The sequence below is a fragment of the Mercenaria mercenaria genome, chromosome 13, assembly GCF_021730395.1.
Source record: "Mercenaria mercenaria strain notata chromosome 13, MADL_Memer_1, whole genome shotgun sequence".
Taxonomy (NCBI): domain Eukaryota; kingdom Metazoa; phylum Mollusca; class Bivalvia; order Venerida; family Veneridae; genus Mercenaria; species Mercenaria mercenaria.
The window spans coordinates 6,359,678-6,379,105 of record NC_069373.1 but is presented as its reverse complement, the minus strand read 5'-3'; the positions used below and the strand labels follow the sequence as shown (position 1 = coordinate 6,379,105).

The window sequence follows — 19,428 nt, the reverse complement described above, 5'->3', positions numbered from 1 at the left end:
CATTCCGTAAATTGCCTCTTATTTGTAAATTTGACCTGGCCAATTCGACACTAACAGCTGGAAACTGTTTACTACCTCCTATAGTCCTGGGTGTAAGATGACTCGCGCTGTAAATGACTATAACGAAGTACATCTGCGTAGTAGATCTAGATTTGTGTAGTAATAAAGATGTTTTACGTAAAATGGGATAAAAATCAAACACCTTGTTAGTTTCTCTTCGTTCCTTATAACATAATTCTCGATTATAAAAACGTATTTTTACGGAAAACATTACGTTTCACTGCAGATGATAAAACAATACAGGAACTATGTCTATGTCACACAATGACGTATTGCATGTTTACACGTAAAGTTTCCGCGCGCTTTTAGTTTAATATACTACTATAAGAAAAAAGTGCAATGGAGAAAATCATTTGTTCGAGTTTATTTTAACTATTATTCGTTGAATATGGCATGCAAGAAATAGATTCAATCGCTGGTGGTCGGTACAGATAGATGAAAATACCCAGCTCTCGGGTAACTGTTTAACCGGTTACTTGGCAGAGCCTTCTTACCGTCAAGAACAGTTACTAGTACCCTCGAGTCGGATATTCGCATCTGCACCTACAACCAGTGGAAGAATCTTATAAGTATTATTTCTATAGCAAAATGTACACCCTCCACCTTCTTTCGATAAATGTTTTGATAAAAAATTGCGTTGCTTGTCCCTTCAATTCTGTATAATTCCGGCTAACTTGGTTACGACCATACACCATGCTTCAGAACAATTAAAACGCAGAATTTTGCGAATCCCAGCTAATAGGTTTCACAGAACTGAGCCATAACAATCTCGAAGAAGGTCGCTGATTTCCAGTGGAGTTTCGTTTCTACTGGAGTTTTTTTTTCCAACGGGGCTCGGGGTGGTCTCTTATCCAATGAAAATACCACTACATTATGCAACAAGAGTATGACAAAACGACAACTGAGTTTGTTCTAACTATAAATTTGTTAACCGATTTATCTGATTGATTGTCTCTGATAGGGATTATGTATTATCATTTAATATGTTCTGTTTTAAATATAAACAAAGGAAGGACAGCATTTATTTAATTGTATTAGTTTAACTCAAATATTTTCTAGCGGAGAGTTATTTTGATTATTTAAAGGATTATTAAAATAATTGTGACGAGTGTACACGTACCTCAAGAGAACGAGAATCGTGAAAAGTGCCGAAATACTTGAAGCAGTGTGTAAGAAGTTTTATTTCTTATTTTTTTCTTCACTTGACAATTTACAAACACTTTGAAGTCTTACCAGAATTCCGGCGCAGTTTCCGTTTGAGGCAACTTGTTTTTATTCAATATTCTATATAACGAGCTAATAGTCCAAATAATAGGACGTTTTGGGACAGTGTGATAACTTTTGACTGTCGCTGTCTCGTCAAAGGGATGAAAACTATAAAATAGCAGTCATCCCGATAAGCCAAATGAGTAAGGCTATATAACGAGGTGCCAGATTGCAAAGTTAAGATGTGACGCAGATTGGTACCGCAGTATTGCATTCAGTCTGGACTACTCCATCTAGAATGATATTCAATGGAAAAAATACATATGTTAAACACATACAACATTTCTCGTAATCAATACCCATTTGATGCTGATAGATAACAGGATTCAGCTCGTACCTACGACCCATGGTTTCAGCCTAGTGCTCTTGTTCAAGATCTATATATATTGCTTGAAAGAGAACTGGACACATGCACAACATACAAACAACACTAGAAATGAATACGAAAACCTGTGCGGAACAAAATAAACCGAAAACCCTAACGCGTGATAGGTTATAAGAGTTTTTTTTCAAGGTCAATTACCCATAGAATACAATCAACGTTTTCACACAAATATTAAGCACAAGCTAAAATGGATAATAAAAATAGTGCTGAAGATGAAAACGCTTGGAAGGAGACAATCAAGCTTAAGGAGACTAAAAATAAAACAAACAAAAAACTAAAGAGGAAGAATCAAGAGAAGGTACTGAAAGTCAGGAAACTTCTTCAAGAACGACTGGCCTCAAAACTGGCATTCTTTCAAAGCATTGATGCAGCAGAACATGAAAAGACTCCGCGGCGACATGGTAATGGTATGCACGGCTAATTTCATTTCAGAAGTAATATATCCTAAACAGTGATTTGTCGTTGGTTGGAGTATATACACCACGAGTATATGGCAAGCCAATTGTCCAATAATTACGTGAACCCCTGTTCACGGTCGAAAAACTAGAATTAACGATCGATAAACTAGGTTTTTCGAACGTAAAACTAGGTTTTTCAAATACTATCCTATATTTTCGAATGAAAACATCATATACCGGGGGTAAACCATAGTTTACGCTCGTGAACCCAGGTTTACGTTCGATAAACTAAGTTTCTCGATTGAACTATGAATTTCGGTCGTTATCCTATGTTTACGACCGTAAACTTGGGTTTACGAACGTGAACCTACGTTTACGAGCGTGAACTATGGTTTACGACGTTATCCTTTGTTTTCGCTCGAAAAAATAGGTTAGTATTTGAAAAACCTGGTTTTACGTTTGAAAATCCTGGTTTATCGAACGTAAACCTAAGTTCACGTTCGTAAACCCAAGTTCACGTTCGTAAACATAGGTTCACGCTCGAAAATATACTAGTAGGTTCAGGTCCGTAAACTATGGTTCACGGTCGTAAACATAGGTTCACGTCCGTAAACATAGGTTCATGGCCGTAATCCCATGTTCACGCCCGAAATTCATTGTTGATTCTATAATCCTAATATATCGACCGTAAACCATGGCTTACGTTTGATAAACTACGTTTCTCGATTGAACTATGAGTTTCAGTCGTTATCCTATGTTTATGATCGTTATCCTATGTTTACGCTCGTAAACCCCGGTTCACGCTCGTAAACCATAGTTTACGAACGTGAACCTACGTTTACGACCGTGAACTGGGGTTTACAATCGTGAACCTACATTTACGAGCGTGAACTATGATTCACTATTCCTATGTTTTCGCTCGAAAATATAGGTTAGTATTCGAAAAACCTAGTTTTACGTTCGAAAAACCTAGTTTGTCGATCGTTAATCCTAGTTTTTCGACCGTGAACTAGGGTTCACGTAATTATTGGACAATTGGCTTGTCATATAGTTACAAATCGATAAACACGGTTTTACGAAGGTAAACTGTAGTTCACGGCCGTAAACCTAGGTTCACGCTCGTAAATATAGGTTCACGACCGTAAACATAGGTTAACGGCCGAAATTGATAGTTGATTTCATAATCCTAGTATATTAATCGTAAACCATGGTTTACGTTCGATAAACTAGGGTTCTCGACTGAACTATGAATTTCGGTCGTTATCCTGTGTTTACGACCGTAAACTTGGGTTTACGAACGTGAACCTACGTTTACGAGCGTGAACTATGGTTTACGATGTTATCCTATGTTTTCGCTCGAAAAAATAGGTTAGTATTTGAAAAACCTGGTTTTACGTTTGAAAAACCTGGTTTATCGAACGTAAACCTAAGTTCACGCTCGTAAACACAAGTTCACGCTCGTAAATACAAGTTCACGTTCGTAAACATAGGTTCACGCTCGAAAATATAGGTTCAGGTCCGTAAACTATGGTTCACGATCGTAAACATAGGTTCATGGCCGTAAACCCATGTTCACGCCCGAAATTCATTGTTGATTCTATAATCCTAATATATCGACCGTAAACCATGGTTTACATTTGATAAACTAGGTTTCTCGATTGAACTATGAGTTTCGGTCGTTGTCCTATGTTTACGATGGTTATCCTATGTTTACGCCCATAAACCATAGTTTACGAACGTGAACCTATGTTTACGACCGTGAACTGGGGTTTACAATCGTGAACCTACATTTACGAGCGTGAACTATGGTTCACGGCGTTATCCTATGTTTTCGCTTGAAAATATAGGTTAGTATTCAAAAAACCTAGTTTTACGTTCGTAAAACCTAGTTTATCGATCGTTAATCCTAGTTTTTCGACCGTGAACTAGGGTTCACGTAATTATTGGACAATTGGCTTGCCATAAACGAGGGCGTAAAGCAAATCACTGTTTGAGATTCTTACACATTATCAGGGATTATCAAGATATTCACCAAATATTTGCTCGTTTTGTGTGGTTTTCTTTTCCAGCGCTCCACTAGCTGTGACGTTCAAGAGTGCATGTGTTGCATAATAAAACACATTTTCAGCCTTCTTCGTTTAATAAGAAAATAAATCGAGTTGTGTTTAAATATCTGATATGTTACAGTTATAATCCTTAGTCGCACATTAATGTACGAATGTTGGTATTTCACAAAACCACATGATTTTGCCTGTAAGTTACTTATTTTGTACATGCGCTTGTCTTCTGTAATATAAAAATATCTCACTGGTTGAACGTGCGGCTCGAGGGTAGCTGTTTAGGTGGTAACGAGGCTTTGACGAGTGAGCGCGAAAGAGTTGCCTGAGCGCCAGATATTTCCATCCGCACCTTCAACCAGTGATAGATTCTTTTTCCTGCACCTTCAATTACTAGAAGTTAGAAGTCAAATAAAGCAAATGATTTTCTTTTAAGCGCTATTTTATTATAATAGCGTATGAATTTACGCATTCATTCATAAATGTCAGCACCTGAGTCGTCTTACAAGAGCTTTTCAAGAAACGGCAAAACACGGAAAAATCCTGTTTGGCGTGCAAGGAAGCTATATATTGTGTAAATCAGTTAACAGAAATTTGGTGTTAACTAGGAGAAATAGCTTTATTTTATATCATTCGTAGAAAATACCAACCTAAATGATATTTATTTATGATTTTTAGGGGGTATATTTTCCAGATACTGCTATGTTGATAGTATAATGGCATTGTAAATGCCCCTTTTAATGAATCTGCTAATGTTTTAACACTCTGGCCTTTTTTTACAGCAGTCAAGAAATCTGAAGCACTTGTTTACGACAGCACGGGCCATAACGCGGCCGAGCAGCAGACGACAAGTAAGAAAAAATAAGGATACTGACTGTTTGCATGGAGGTTTTTACAGATTTAATGAATTAGACGCTGATATTCAAAGAAATAAAGACATTTGCGTTTATACAACAGCTGCTAAATATGTTTATTGTTGAAACCAATATGAGAATTTATACGAATATAAACACGGACAGTTAAAGGAAACACTAAAATTTGGAACTTTGTAATATTTTTTTATGGGTCATAACATTGTAAAATGTTTCTATGTGACTAATCTACTGATTCTCGATATACGGCCACTTATGAGACATCTCCGCGAGCAGCAAACATGAAGTTGTATGCGGTAACTTGTATCATGGCGACATCGGCTGTCTATCCATAAATACAGAAATTCTAAAATTGAAGATTAAGTATCAAGGATAAATATCACTATATAAAATAATAATTTTCTGAAAAGAAGTATATTTTAATACAAGGAAAACAAGGTCTTCTGCACGTCTTAAATAGTCTTTTTTATTATGTTATCAAAGTTTCAGACTTCAGAAGCAAGTCAACATTAAAACAAAAAATTGTAAAATATAAAGCTGATTTTATTCTTACATTTCTGGAATTCGTATGTACTTCAGTAGACATTATCTACTGTTTAAACTCCCATAACATTCTAGCGTCTTCATTGGTCAAAAGTGGTCACATGGTGACCCCCTATTTCTGTGGCAGGTCAGAAGATTTTCATGACGTTTTAGGCTATAAATAAGTGGTCGATAAAACATTTGTTTGTAACCCTCCAAGGAAATATGTGGTGTCAGTATGATAAATATGGGGACCCGGCTAACGCCTCGCCCACATATCATACTGACCGCACACATTTCCGTGGAGGACCATTAACAAACCAATTATCCTTCAAAGTTCTCCGGCGTTCATTACAAGACAATAAAATGTCTTTTCCATTTGAAATGTCAACAGTTCTAGTGATCGAAATAATGCATTGACTGGTAAGGAGCTAACTCATAATGTTACAGAAAATAGAATATTTATTATTTTACACCACTCATTTTATTTACTGACTGTTTCAATATAATTAGCGATATCGCTTTCGTTAATAAATAACAATCATTAATGTAATTAATACACATATAGAAAAATGAATTGTCTGAAATGAGTATTTGAAACTCAAAAGTAACCAACTACGATTTTTTTTTAAAAATGTATTCTTATTGTCCATTTACACACACCATTTATATATGAAACGTTTTTACTGACATTTATTACCATTTCATTATACATATATAGCCCTTCTTGTTTTGCTGTTGTCAAATGTTGTTAATATTTTTTACATTTCAATAAACTTTAGATTTCTTTGTTCTGTCAAACCTGTAGTATGTCCTTCTGGTAAGGCGTAAGATAGGCTACACGTGGCCTGGTGCTCTACACTGGCAATACGCTTGACTGACATCCAGAGGTCTGCGGTTCGAATTACGGTCCAAGCACTGGAATCACTGGAAATTTCAGAGATGCTGTTGAGCGATTTTGTTCTAACCAGGATGCATTTGTCGAGAGAGCTAAGACGCTTTCCCAGGTGAAAGCCCCGGATGCGAATCTCGGCTAGTTCCATTGCGCAAGGCACTTTATCGCGATTGCCTCAGTCGACGCAGTTGTAAATGGTCACCAGCAAATTGCTGGGGGTGAGGTATAAACGGTTTTAACTGTTCTTAAGTAGAGTCGGTCCAAAGTTATGCTAAGAGCTTATGTAGCGACGGTAAATGAAATTTACCTTTCCCTTTAAAGATGGGTCATTTACACTGAGCACGTTAAATATCGTCAAAGTTATCCGAACAGGCCTCTCTCTCTCTCTCACCCCCCCCCCCCCCCACCTCTCTCTCTGTGTACATGCGTGCGTACATCTCTCTCTCTCTGTACATGCATACGTGCATGCGTGCGTGCGCATGTGCGCATGTGTGTTCTAGCTCTGTTTCTCTGGTCAAATGCTCTGTATCTGCACTGAAGAGGATAAATTTCACAACCTGAGCGGCTGCGTTTGCGTGTAAAACACAATTTGAAAGCGTTTATCATGAAAAGGGTTTTATACAAATTTCGTGTAACGATACCACTAACAGATAAAGACATAAACAAACTGATACTGCTGAAAAAGTCTCCCCGTACTTGGACTCAGTAGTTATATCTACAGGTCAACTGAGGTTATACGAGTTCTTTTAATTGTTCTGAATGATAGAGCTCCACTTAAGCCGGGGCTAATGGATGCGAGGCATGTTGTGACTTCTCATGAATAGATTCACTAAAACAAAGCCAGCTATTTACTTTGCTTGGTTGCGCTGTAGGCATCATAAGAATGGCTTCAGTCTTAAAAATTCTATTTAGACTTTTTGCATATCTTTAGCTATTTCTGTGCTCACAGTGTCTTCAAACTGATACGAAACCCTATGTGATTTTACGTTTAGTGACAGTACATGTATTTCCGATCGACAAACTGAAACGCGTAAAAAAGAATTATCTGAATATTGTAAATTTTACAAAAGTCGGATACATTCTGGTACCATCTTGGGGAATACCACAACATGATCACGATTCTCCGTTAGTTTCTTGTTCCCAATTTATACTGAAACAAATGGAGATGTGTGTGCGTGTGTGTGTGTGTGTGTGTGTGTGTGCGCGCGCGCGCGTGTGTGTGTGTGTGTTCGGGTCTAACGTCTTTTTGAGCAATTTTTCAGTCATATAAATGACGGTGTTTACATGTAGCAGTGAGCACAATGCCCAACTTCATAGTGCTGACTCACTGGAATATTACGCCGTAGACACGTGGCATGATACCCCTGCCAGTCACATTATACTGACACCGGGGCTGACCAGTCCCAGCACTATCCCCTCAATGCTGAGCGCCAAGCGAGGAAGCTGCTAGTTCCATCTTTTTACGTCTTTGGTATGACGCGGCCGGGGATCGAACCCACGACCTCCCGCACACTCGAAGCGGACGCTCTACCACTAGGCTACCGAGGCGGTTAAAAAGAAATGGAGGATCTCAAAGGAAATCGCTGAAGGCATATGCAGGTTAGAGTACGTAGATGTGGGCGACAACCTTAGAGTATAATTATACGACAACTACAGTCAAACCAGAAATAAAACATCTATCAAAAAGAATATTTTTCGCTTATTTCACATAAAATACCTGAAATATTACAATGTTCCTACAAATTTAATTTTTCGCTTTTAAATATTTAACTTTTTCACGGGTTAAATTACTTGAAATGACTCCAAAAAAAACCTTAAAATATAATTGATAATTTTTGACTGACGTAAAAATATCAAATGACAAAATCATGTTTCAGATTGTCCATGATATCTGTTTAATATCACCTGATCTATTGTTATGTAGTTCAAGTTCTTAACTATTGACATTATACATACGGCGTCCTATTAGGGCCATTGTACTATTGTTCTTTCTATAGGTACACGCGATGCCACCACAATACGATGATACGAAGCTGGTGAAATTAAGGCGCTAAGACACGACGGCGAAGGCGCGATACTACGATGACACAGTGGTGACCTCATATTGACAAAGACGCGACATTATTTCGTTATCACGCCTTCGCTCTGTCACCATAATGGTTAGAGAACACCAATTATTTTCCCATAGAATTCCATTATAACATTATGACGTGTACGGCTTTCCAAGAACTATCTTACTGCCACCAAAATATCGCACGGAAAACATATGAATAGTGATGGTTTAAACATATCTTTTTGCATACAAATTAACATTATAACTACATTTCAAATACAGACTTAACAACGATATATGCAAAAGGGTTGGGTAACAAGTTCTCTAAACATTATTACATAATGAGATGTGGCTACATTAAAATAGCTTTACAAAATTTTTAAATGTTTTATTATTGAAGAGAAAAGAACAAAAATAGAAGGAAGAAAGAAAGTAAAATGAAATCTAGTGAGATAGAGTACAACATATATTTTATATTTCATATAGCACTGATATTTTAATTGTTGCTTTGTAGAATTCGTTGTTGTTTGTGTAGTTGCAAAAACTAAATCAAGATAAATTTGGATATAAAATGCACTCTAGTATTTCAATGCTCTAAACGCTTTGAATCCTTGATTAATGTTTGAACACTTCTTAAAATATAGGTATTATCGTTGGCTGATAAAGAGGAGTTCCCAAAAAGTAAGGTTTACATATTTAAAGGGTGGTAGTCCTTCGCCGACTGAAACATATCTATTCTTGACTTGTAAAATTAGGACACTGAAAAAGATAGTGCTCAAAATCTTCCGTATGATATCCACAACTACAGCTAAAATCAGCTGTGGATAGTGAATGAACAGTGATACTTTACTCTCATGTGAATGAGGTGACTCCCTGTTTACATGGTTGGCATGGAGGGAGAAATTAGTTTGATAAAACTTTTTTTTCAATACACATAAAATGTAGCAATCTTTTTTAAAATGGACATTAATAAAATTCTGTTAATGCAGTAAAAATGTCAATTTTGAAAAAAAAACAATACTTCTTGGGTTTGTATGCGAAAGCGACAGCACGGTGACCACAATGGGACATCGTAAATTCAAGATGTTTCTTCCGTCCTATTATCATGTTTGTTTTAGATTGTTAATATAACATATATACTTATATGTATAACACAGATTGATTTAAACAATACAGACAATGGATCAAGTTTATATAGTGGCTGATTTGTGCCATTTCGGTCCCGCCGAACGTGGTCACGCCAAATGCCGCTACGACAGAACGACATAATGCAATGGCATAACATCTGCTACCATCTTGCTATTTAGCGGTCGAAGTGAAAATAAATCGGACGACGTAGTTAACGGGAGGGTAAGAAATAAAGAATTATAGCTCGAGTGGGACATGAATTATTGAGTGGTAGATGAGATAAGATACCATTATAGCTATTGTGGGACATATTGCGAAATATCAAATACATATTATATATGTAATATCTATCAATGAAAAATATTGTTCTAGAACTTTGAACTAATATATAATACCTTCTCCACAAACATCACAGGTCGAGTAGAATCTATAAAACACGGACATGGTGCTAATGTATAATATTCTGTGTAATGTTCAGATATTCAAGAACTGGAGTATGCAACTTGTAGAATACTTACTTTGTGAACCCCCCTACCAACCAAACCACCAGTGTTAAACTCGTTATACTCAGTGTCGAAGTTATTTATGTAAACATTTGAGTCCATATTACACAAAAAGTATATTTTGTTCTGCACAAGTCCTGTATGCCTGTACAGATGCCCATATTCTTTTGGAGTCGATGTGAGAACTGTCCACTGTTTTGTTTCTAAATCAAAGACTTCATTGACATCGCAGTTTGTAACCAGACCAGGTGAGTTTTGTTTAGCTGTGTACCCGCCTAAAACATAACACTTCCCACCAAGTGTACTCATACTGTGACCTTGACGGCAGACTGACATACCTGGCAATGACTTCCATTCTGCAAAATCATCTTGCAAGCAAACGAAAGAGGAAATCGGCTCTGTATCCTGTATTCCTCCACTAACGTACAAACCATTTTGGCAGTGGACAGCTGCTTGGTTGAAACACCCATTTACCAAACTAGTAATCGGCTGCCATGCATTTTCTGCGGGGCTATACATTTCGACAGAGGAAAGAATTTGCTCTTCGTTAGCTGTTTGATATACTCCACCAATGACATACAGTCTATTTTTAGAACTGCACATTGCAAACGAGGCCCTAGCCTGAGACATACTTTCCACTTCAGTCCACTTTCTTGTCCTTGTATCATACATAAATACACATGCACGGCTCGTGCAATTTTTGTCATAACCACCAGCAACAAATAGGAAATTGCCTATGGTAGCTTGGTTCATGGTAGTGTAATCGGCTGTCAAACCTAGAATAAAGATCAATTAAAGATTTTATTTTACGTTTTAAATTACAGCAGTAATTGTGTGTTTAAAGACATAGTTCTAATGGCTTCTTAATCATTTATCTTTAATTAGACGCAATATGGCTTGACACTCGTTTATGTCAGCAGTGACATTAAAATAAAGTGCTGATTTGAATATTCAGTGATTTTTCTTAATTATCGGAAGGTTTATTTATTTAAAAAAAGTCAATTAGACATGAAACGAACTGGAAGATCCATTTTAATAGGAGTTCTTTTCTATTATAAATTACAAATTTCTTGTTGGGCTAACCTTATCTTGGTTAGCAATAAAGCAACATAATCAATGATCAATGTAAGTGTCAAAGACCTTTGTTAAAGTCTCAGAAAGAAGCAGTGCCACTGGGGCCAATTTCAGGACTAATTAAGAATCAGCCATTTAGGAGCTTGAGTTTGAGAATAGCCCTCAAGACTTGGTTTTATAACCTTGGACATTTGTCATAACACTTGTAGAGAGCCACGATTCTCATCAACAACATCATAACATCAATGCATCATCATAATTTACAGAGACATGTTATAGACTTTAATAGCGTGTACTTAGTTCTTGAAAAGTTGAGAAGATATTTTCAAAAACAATGTCAAGGAATAAATAAATATAATACCAGAGGGACCCAGCTCTTCAACAAACCACGATGCTTCATCTGTATTTGGTTCCTTATACCCAAACATATTGCTCTCAGTCCTATCGCTTTCATCACTGAATGCCGACACCACCACTACCTTTTTTGAGCCACGGCTCAGGTATTTGATGCCTTCCGTTAAACACTGCCCGGGCACATTTGAGCAATAAAGCTTGGCATCTTCGACCTATTCATGATAAAAACACATATGTTGAATAAAATGCTCATATTAGATAGTCTTTCGGTGACTATGTTGTTTTGCAAAGCATTCCATCTATATTATAAAGCCTATCTCAATATTATACCTTTCGAAACTTTTCACATGTTTTACTCGTCCGACTGTCAACCCACAATTTCAATTAAGCAGAACACTTTATAGTGTTGTTATTTGAATTTTGTATCTCGATAAAATTTTGGTGCTCTTTACTGCATGGATAGCTGACCCGCGAGACAAAACTTTGGTGCTCTCGCTCTTTACTGGATAGCTGACCCGCGTGACAAAACTTTGGTGCTCTTTACTGGATAGCTGACCCGCGTGACAAAACTTCGGTGCTCTTAACTGGATAGCTGACCTGTGTGATATAATTTTGGTACTCTTTACTGGATAGCTGACCCTCGTGACAGAACTTTGGTACTCTTTACTGGATAGCTGACCCGCGTGACAAAATTTTGGTACTCTTTACTGGATAGCTGACCCTCGTGACAGAACTTTGGTGCTCTTTACTGGATAGCTGACCCGCGTGACAAAACTTTGGTACTCTACCGGATAGCTGATCCGCGTGACAAAACTTTGGTGCTCCTTACCGGATAGCTGATCCGCGTGACAAAACTTTGGTGCTCTTTACTGGATAGCTGATCCGCATGACAAAATTTTGGTACTCTTTACTGGATAGCTTATCCGCGTGACAAACTTTGGTGCTCCTTACTGGACAGCTGACCCGCGTGACAAAATTTTGGTGCTCTTAACTGGATAGCTGACTCGCGGGACAAAACCTTGGTGCTCTTTACTGGATAGCTGATCCGCGTGACAAAACTTTGGTGCTCTTTACTGGATAGCTGATCCGCGTGATTTCGGTGCTACTTTCTTGAAAGCTGTTCCGCGGGACAAAACTTTGGTGCTCTATACTGGATAGCTGATCCGCGTGACAAAACTTTGGTGCTCTTTACTGGATAGCTGACCCGCGTGATTTCGGTGCTATTTTCTGGAAAGCTGATCCGCAGGACAAAACTTTGGTGTTCTATACTGGATAGATGATCCGCGTGACAAAACTTGGTGCTCTTTACTGGATAGCTGATCCCGCGTGACAAAACGATTGTGCTTTTTACTGGAAAACTGATCCGCGGGACAAAACTTTGGTGCTCTTTACTGGATAGCTGACCCGCGGAGCAAAACTTTGGTGCTCTTAACTGGATAGCTGATCCGCGTGACAAAACTTTGGTGCTCTTTACTGGATAGCTGATCCGCGGGGCAAAACTTTGGTGCTCTTTACTGGATAGCTGACCCGCGGGACAAAACCTTCGATGCTCTTTACTGGATAGCTGATCCGCGTGACAAAACTTTGGAGCTCTTTACAGGAAAGCTGATCCGTGGGACAAAACCTTGGTGCTCTATACTGGATAGATGATCCACGTGACAAAACTTGGTGCCTTTACTGGATAACTGACCCGCGTGACAAAACGTTGGTGCTCTTTACTGGAAAACTGATCCGCGGAACAAAACTTTGGAGCTCTTTACCGGATAGCTGATCCGCGGGGCAAAACTTTGGTGCTCTTTACTGGATAGCTGATCCGCGTGACAAAACTTTGGTGCTCTTTACTGGATAGCTGATCCGCGTGATTTCGGTGCTCTTTACTGGATAGCCGATCCGCGGGACAAAACGTTGGTGCTCTGTACTGGATAAATGATCCGCAACAAAACTTGGTGCTCTTTACTGGATAGCTGACCCGCGTGACGAAACTTCGATGCTCTTTACTGGAAAACTGAACCGCGGGACAAAATGTTGGTGCTCTTTACTGGATAGCTTACCAAAATTCAACGTCAGAAATTTAGACTTAGGACTTAATATTGATACTTCTTTTTGTTCTATTTTCTTTGTAAAAAAAGTTTTGACGAACTTGTGCAACTTTGCAAGAATTTAGCTTTTCTTACATATACATTCAATGGTGAAATGAATAAATTACTCACCTCTTTGCGGATGTCTGACATAGCTAGTATTTCATCAGGTACGCTTTCCAGCTCTTCTGCTTCCATGATATGAAACCTTATCAGGCGTAATAATGGCAGTAGGTGATCCTTTCGTTTCTTTTTGTTTACGTTTACCCATTTCAGAACATACTGAAACACACAAATTAATATGAAAGTACAACCTCTACGGAATAAATGGTTATCATCATCATCAGCAGCAGCAGTAGTAGCAGCATTGCCTTTACTACTATTATTATCATCATCATCATCATCATTATCATCACCATCATCATCACAATTATTATTATGATTTTTATTATTATTTATACATGTATTATTGTTATTATGGAATTATGAGATATGTATAGCATTGGCATGAACTTATTTGAAAATCAAACCAGTAGTTTTTCAATGTTCATATTACACGCATGTGACACCGTTAAACGTCGCAACACCGCCATATGTCGCAATCACCGTTAAATGTCGCAATGTTGACGTTAAATGTCGCAACCACCGTTAAATGTCGCAAAATCGTCTGCCGCTAAATGTCGCACCTTTAACGTTAATGTCGCAACACCAACGCTAAATGTCGCACAGCAAAATATGGTAAGTTCAACAGTCTTTACTTAGAGACAAGATTGGATGAGTGCATTCTTGAATGCATGAGTATGCAATGAGTGCTGAAATGGCATACCGTTCAGAACTGCACGCTTGCTTTTCAATGGTTCCGCGCCATACGTACGTTTAGTGTTTTTCCTAGGCATTTTCAACGTCGATATATATTTAATATTTAAAGGTTTGAGTACTCGCCACAGTAGTAAAATTATTCCAGGACTACGTAATTCTATGTGCGGTAGGTACGAGAGGGGTCTCTGTCCATATTTTTTTGGTGTGGGTGGGTGGGTGGGGGGGGGGGGGGTTCTATGCTATGTACAGGTATGAAATGTCGGCCTGTGGTGCATTTTTTGGTCTATATTTTGAGGTACTGGAGGGGTACACACCCTCATTTTAGGGGGCTTAGGGGGACCTCCCCCTGAAACATTTTGAAATACAGGTATGAAATGCTTGGCTCTAGTGCATTTTTGTTATAAATTTTGATGTATGGGAGGGGGTACCCGTGTCATTTTAGAGAGGGCGGGTCAGGGGCTCTTCTCCAGGGAAATTTTGAAATACAGGTATGAAATAATGACCTCTGGTGCATTTTTTCTCTTAATTTTAAGGTAATGGAAGGGTACTCCCCTCATTTAAGGGGGGAGGGGGCAGGGGTTTCTCAAGGGAAATTTTGAAATATAGGTATGTTGGCCTCTAGTGGGCAGTTTGGGTCTAAATTTCGAGAAAATATTATTTCAAAATAGTTGTGTGCAACTCTGATGAGTATAGGTAACTTTTCAGCCAACCCAGGGGTGGTGGTGGTGGAGAGAGAGGGGGGGGGGGTTGGGGCTCAACCCTGGTCACGATCCGGGCCTGTTACACAACACGATGCTCAACAGTGCGACACTCGGCACACGATGAGCGACAATACGACGCGACATCGTGACATCAATGTCGCGCGTCGTGTCACATGTCGTGTGTCGTATCATACTGTCATGCTTCGTGTCGCATTGGCGTGTTTCGAGAGCATGACATCTAATCACCGGTTCACGACATCAAATCTCGATTGCACGACAACTCTTTTCGAGAGCACGACTTCTTATCTCGAGTTCATGATTTCTCATCTCGAACAAACGTCTCTTATCTTGAGCGCTCGACATCTTATCTCGAGCTCGCGACTCCTAATTTCGATTGCACGACACCTTATTTCAACTGCTCTTGATAAGTGTAAAAACAACAAAGTGTGCGTCCTATAGGCCTACATACAACCGTACTTACAAATATAACATTTGTTTTAAACAGTTGCCGACAACTTACCTTTACAGTACCAAATATAACAAGAGATAACAAGAGAAACGCAATGCGGAGCAATATACGCCCGAAGGTATGGCCTTTTACCCTTAAGTGTGACCTTGGCCTTAAAGCGAGCCATCCAAAACATTCGCTCTGCACGTCGTCTCGATGTGGTGAACATTTCTGTGAAATTTCTTTAAATTCCATTAAGCAGTTCAAAAGTCACAGAGCGGACATGAAACAAAGTCATATGAACTTTGACCCCTAAGTGTGACCTTGACCTTGAAGCGAGCAATCCAAAACATGCGTTTTGCACGTTGCCTCGAATATGTGTGTAAAGTTTCTTCGAAATCCTTCAAGGGGTCCAAAAGCTACAGAGCGGATACGAATTTGCTAACGGACGGACGGACAGACACCGGTATCATAACATAATACGTCCCATCGGGCGTATAAAAAGCGAGTGGCTTCTATCAAATATATAGGCTAAACTAGCCCAGCCGAGCCCAATCTGTTTAATTTCAGTAAAAGCTGCTACAAAATATATTTTTGTAACGGGAAAATGTAAGATATATGCCACCAAAGTATCGAACCCCAATGTGTTGAAAGACATTCAGTCGCAATTTGATGCACATGCGAGTAATGTGAACTGAAGCGATCATGTTAAGCCAGTTCATAAACAGGGACGCACAGGAGAGACTTGAACCTGTCCGTGTCACTTGTTATATACCCGCAGCCAGTTAACCTATACAGTGTAACTGTGTTTTATCCTATGTGTCCCTTTGTACATTATTCAGGTACGAGCGGGCATTTTAATTTTTTTTATTACTTTTAGTTTCTTAAAATCTCCAGGCTTAGTCTCAATCTCCCTGTGCTCACACTATCCTCTTTTTTTTCTCTCTCTCTCTCTCCCCCCCCCCCCCCCCCCCCCCCCCACACACACACACACATAAACCCCCTCCCTCTCCCTCTTCAAAAAGTGTAAATATATTTTCTATTAATTGTCTTGGTATTTGTGTCATAGATATTTCTGTCGATTGTCTTATCTGTAACCGCGAGATTGGTCTTACACTGAACACAAAACAAAATTCTTACCTGTAACAGTGAGAATTCAGACATCTCTGTGAAGACATTTCGCCGCAGAAAATCAAGAAGTTTGTCTTTTGAACAATCCTTGAAAGGCATTTTGCCATTTGCAAACTTGGTTAGAAAAGTACCAAAACATTTACAAATTTCGTCACTGACACCATTTAGTCCATATTGCCCAGCAAGTTTGACTGTAAGCGGATAATCTACAACGCTAAGACAGTGTATCATGAAGTGGCGACAAGCGTCCAGAACATACTCAACTTTAAAGAATGACGCCGCCTCCAAAATCTCCGGGAATAAATTCTGTTCAATTGTTATACATCCATGGTAAAAGTATTCGAACATTGCATTAAAACCATTAGCGGTTATTTCTTTAAAATAAGTTTCAGTTCCATCTTTACCCTGATTATAAAACATTTCACCAAAATACTCATGAGCATCTTTTAGTACTGCTTTATGGCCTACAAACGTTGCCTTTGCTGCTTTTCCTACTATTATTTTCAAATCACCTCTAGTGTTATATAAGTGTGTGTGCTTTTTTGTGAATTCTTTATTGGTGTATTTGGCCTTGTTTTCAGAAATTTCAGTAAATTCCAAAGGTTGTTTTTCCTCAGCGGCTATGCTGGCTGCCATTTTGAAAGTATCTTCTTAAAATCTGGGTTGTTTTTTTTTCTTCTGAAAGTACAACAAACAATTATAAATGATAAGGTATATATTGTATTTATATTTTCCTATTGCCCTTGTTAGGAGTTCCCTCTTTGTTTATTTGTGTCATACAAGGGACTTAGTCAAATGAACTAGTATTGAATTGAACACGAAAACATCAAGTTGATTGAAAATGTCTGGCAATGCCAGACCTGTTTATTTTTTAAAACATATGTTCATAACTTGCTAATTGGTTAATTTTCTATGATAAGGTATATATTGCCTCTGAACTCGCAACTGTTGGGTTAATAGGTTCGAGATCTACTCGTATCGTCATATTCGGAAAATAAATTCAACTGGCTTGCGGATACTTGATATGGCTCTTTACACTGAAATAAGGCTATTAGACTAACAGCTGGTAGAAATGAAAATAGCCACACGTTTTTGCAGACAACCTGCTCAAGGCCCGTCGAGTAAAATGAATATAAAGATTACACGTTACATTTTTATAAGATTACATTATTAAAGTGAACAACAGCTACCAATGTAAGGGGCATTAGAAACAGAGAAGGGTAGTCAGTTTAAACAGAAGATATAGCTGAAACTAATATGAGTTGGCAGGCGGAACAATGAACCTTCTATATGTACCATCATGGAAATACAGAAGAACCAGTAATTTTGTTGCGCGTTTTTAGGGTCTAAACGTGACGTTTTGAAATAATTTTCAAATATTAGAAATGAAAATAAGACTAATCATACAGGTTTGTTTTGTTGTTTGAAGGAGCGGATATTCCGTGCACATTTATCTAACAATGATGGAAAGCACGGAAAAAAAAGCGTGGTTACTATGACAAGCAGACATTCCGTGCACATAAATAATAGCGAACGTGAATCACGAGCTAGTCATTATGAATATGAAAAGTCCGATTTTCTGACTCTGACTTTCTGTCAGTTTTCTTCTTGATGTCATAAATTTGATTACTCCAAACTGAGAAATATTTTCCAATTTATAATAAATTCTAATTATACATAAAGAAATCCGATGAAAGAAAAGTTTAACATACCTGAATTTCGGACAGGATTTCGCATGTACAATCGTCCCAAAGTTATTTTGTTCGTATGGTAGTACTTTACTCCAATAGTATTCGGTTCTACACAAGGTAAACATTCAACTTGAATATACTTGAATTTCAGGTATACATATGTAATACAGACATAGGAAATACAGATCAATATAATTGCACCTTTACTAATCCTATTATATATGTTCTGTATTTACTAAAGTGCTTTTGATACAAGCAAAACTGTATTATCTGCACTATAAAATGCTTACTGGTATTTCATTGTCGTTATTGATGAGTACAATTTCAAAATCAAATGAAAGCAGGTTTTCTTCTTCTTCTTCCCGTTAAGGTACTTCACATTTAATAAATGTATTTTCGTACCGGCGCAAATGTGGTGTGAGGACATCTATTTACAGTGATATATTAAAAGAGTCTCTAATAACAGTGCATTAAAAATTTTAAAAACTAAAAACGCCGCTCTTCTAACGTCGGATTGTGATGGTCTGGATCTGGGCCCTAAAGCTGTCCAATGATGGAGCATGGACCACTTGTGATGGCAATGAGTTCCAGATCCTAATACCGTCCGGGAAGAATGACTTCTGATACACAGGGTCCTAGCAAAGGGGACCAAGAATGTGTTCTGGTTGCCCCTGGACGAGATGATTGGTATCAGTGTAGTACTTGGAATGTCTACCAGATGGTAGACAATTCTGTACATCATGACAGCTTTGGCATTGGCTCGCCGCTCTTGGAGTGATGGCCAGTTGAGTTGCTGTAACATGTCTGATACACTGCTGGTAGTTCTATAGTCCGAGAACACCATGCGTGCAGCTCTTCGCTGCACCATCTCTATTTTGGAAATATTGTCCGCTGTATGTGGATCCCAGATGACACTACCATATTCTGTGAGTGGTCTAATGAGAGTCTTGTAGCATAAGGCCTTTGTTTCTTTAGGGCACTGCTGGATGTTAC

The 19,428-nt window shown here is 38.4% G+C and overlaps 1 protein-coding gene and 1 long non-coding RNA gene across 2 annotated transcripts; one reads left to right on the top strand and one right to left on the bottom strand.

Moving 5' to 3' along the window:
• The first annotated feature begins 1,020 nt into the window (after nucleotides 1-1,020).
• LOC123528962 (uncharacterized) lies at nucleotides 1,021-6,349 on the top strand. Its single transcript, XR_006682055.2, has 2 exons — nucleotides 1,021-2,118; nucleotides 4,949-6,349. It is a non-coding gene; the product is annotated as an uncharacterized LOC123528962 (long non-coding RNA).
• Nucleotides 6,350-8,729: 2,380 nt separating this feature from the next.
• On the bottom strand, nucleotides 8,730-17,412 carry LOC123529548 (kelch-like protein 9). Its single transcript, XM_053520674.1, has 4 exons — nucleotides 16,754-17,412; nucleotides 13,778-13,927; nucleotides 11,575-11,779; nucleotides 8,730-10,915 (listed from the first exon to the last, which is right to left on the bottom strand). The coding sequence occupies exons 1-4, from the start codon at nucleotides 17,378-17,380 to the stop codon at nucleotides 10,119-10,121; spliced, it is 1,779 nt and encodes a 592-aa protein (XP_053376649.1). The 5' UTR covers nucleotides 17,381-17,412; the 3' UTR covers nucleotides 8,730-10,118.
• Nucleotides 17,413-19,428: the final 2,016 nt, after the last annotated feature.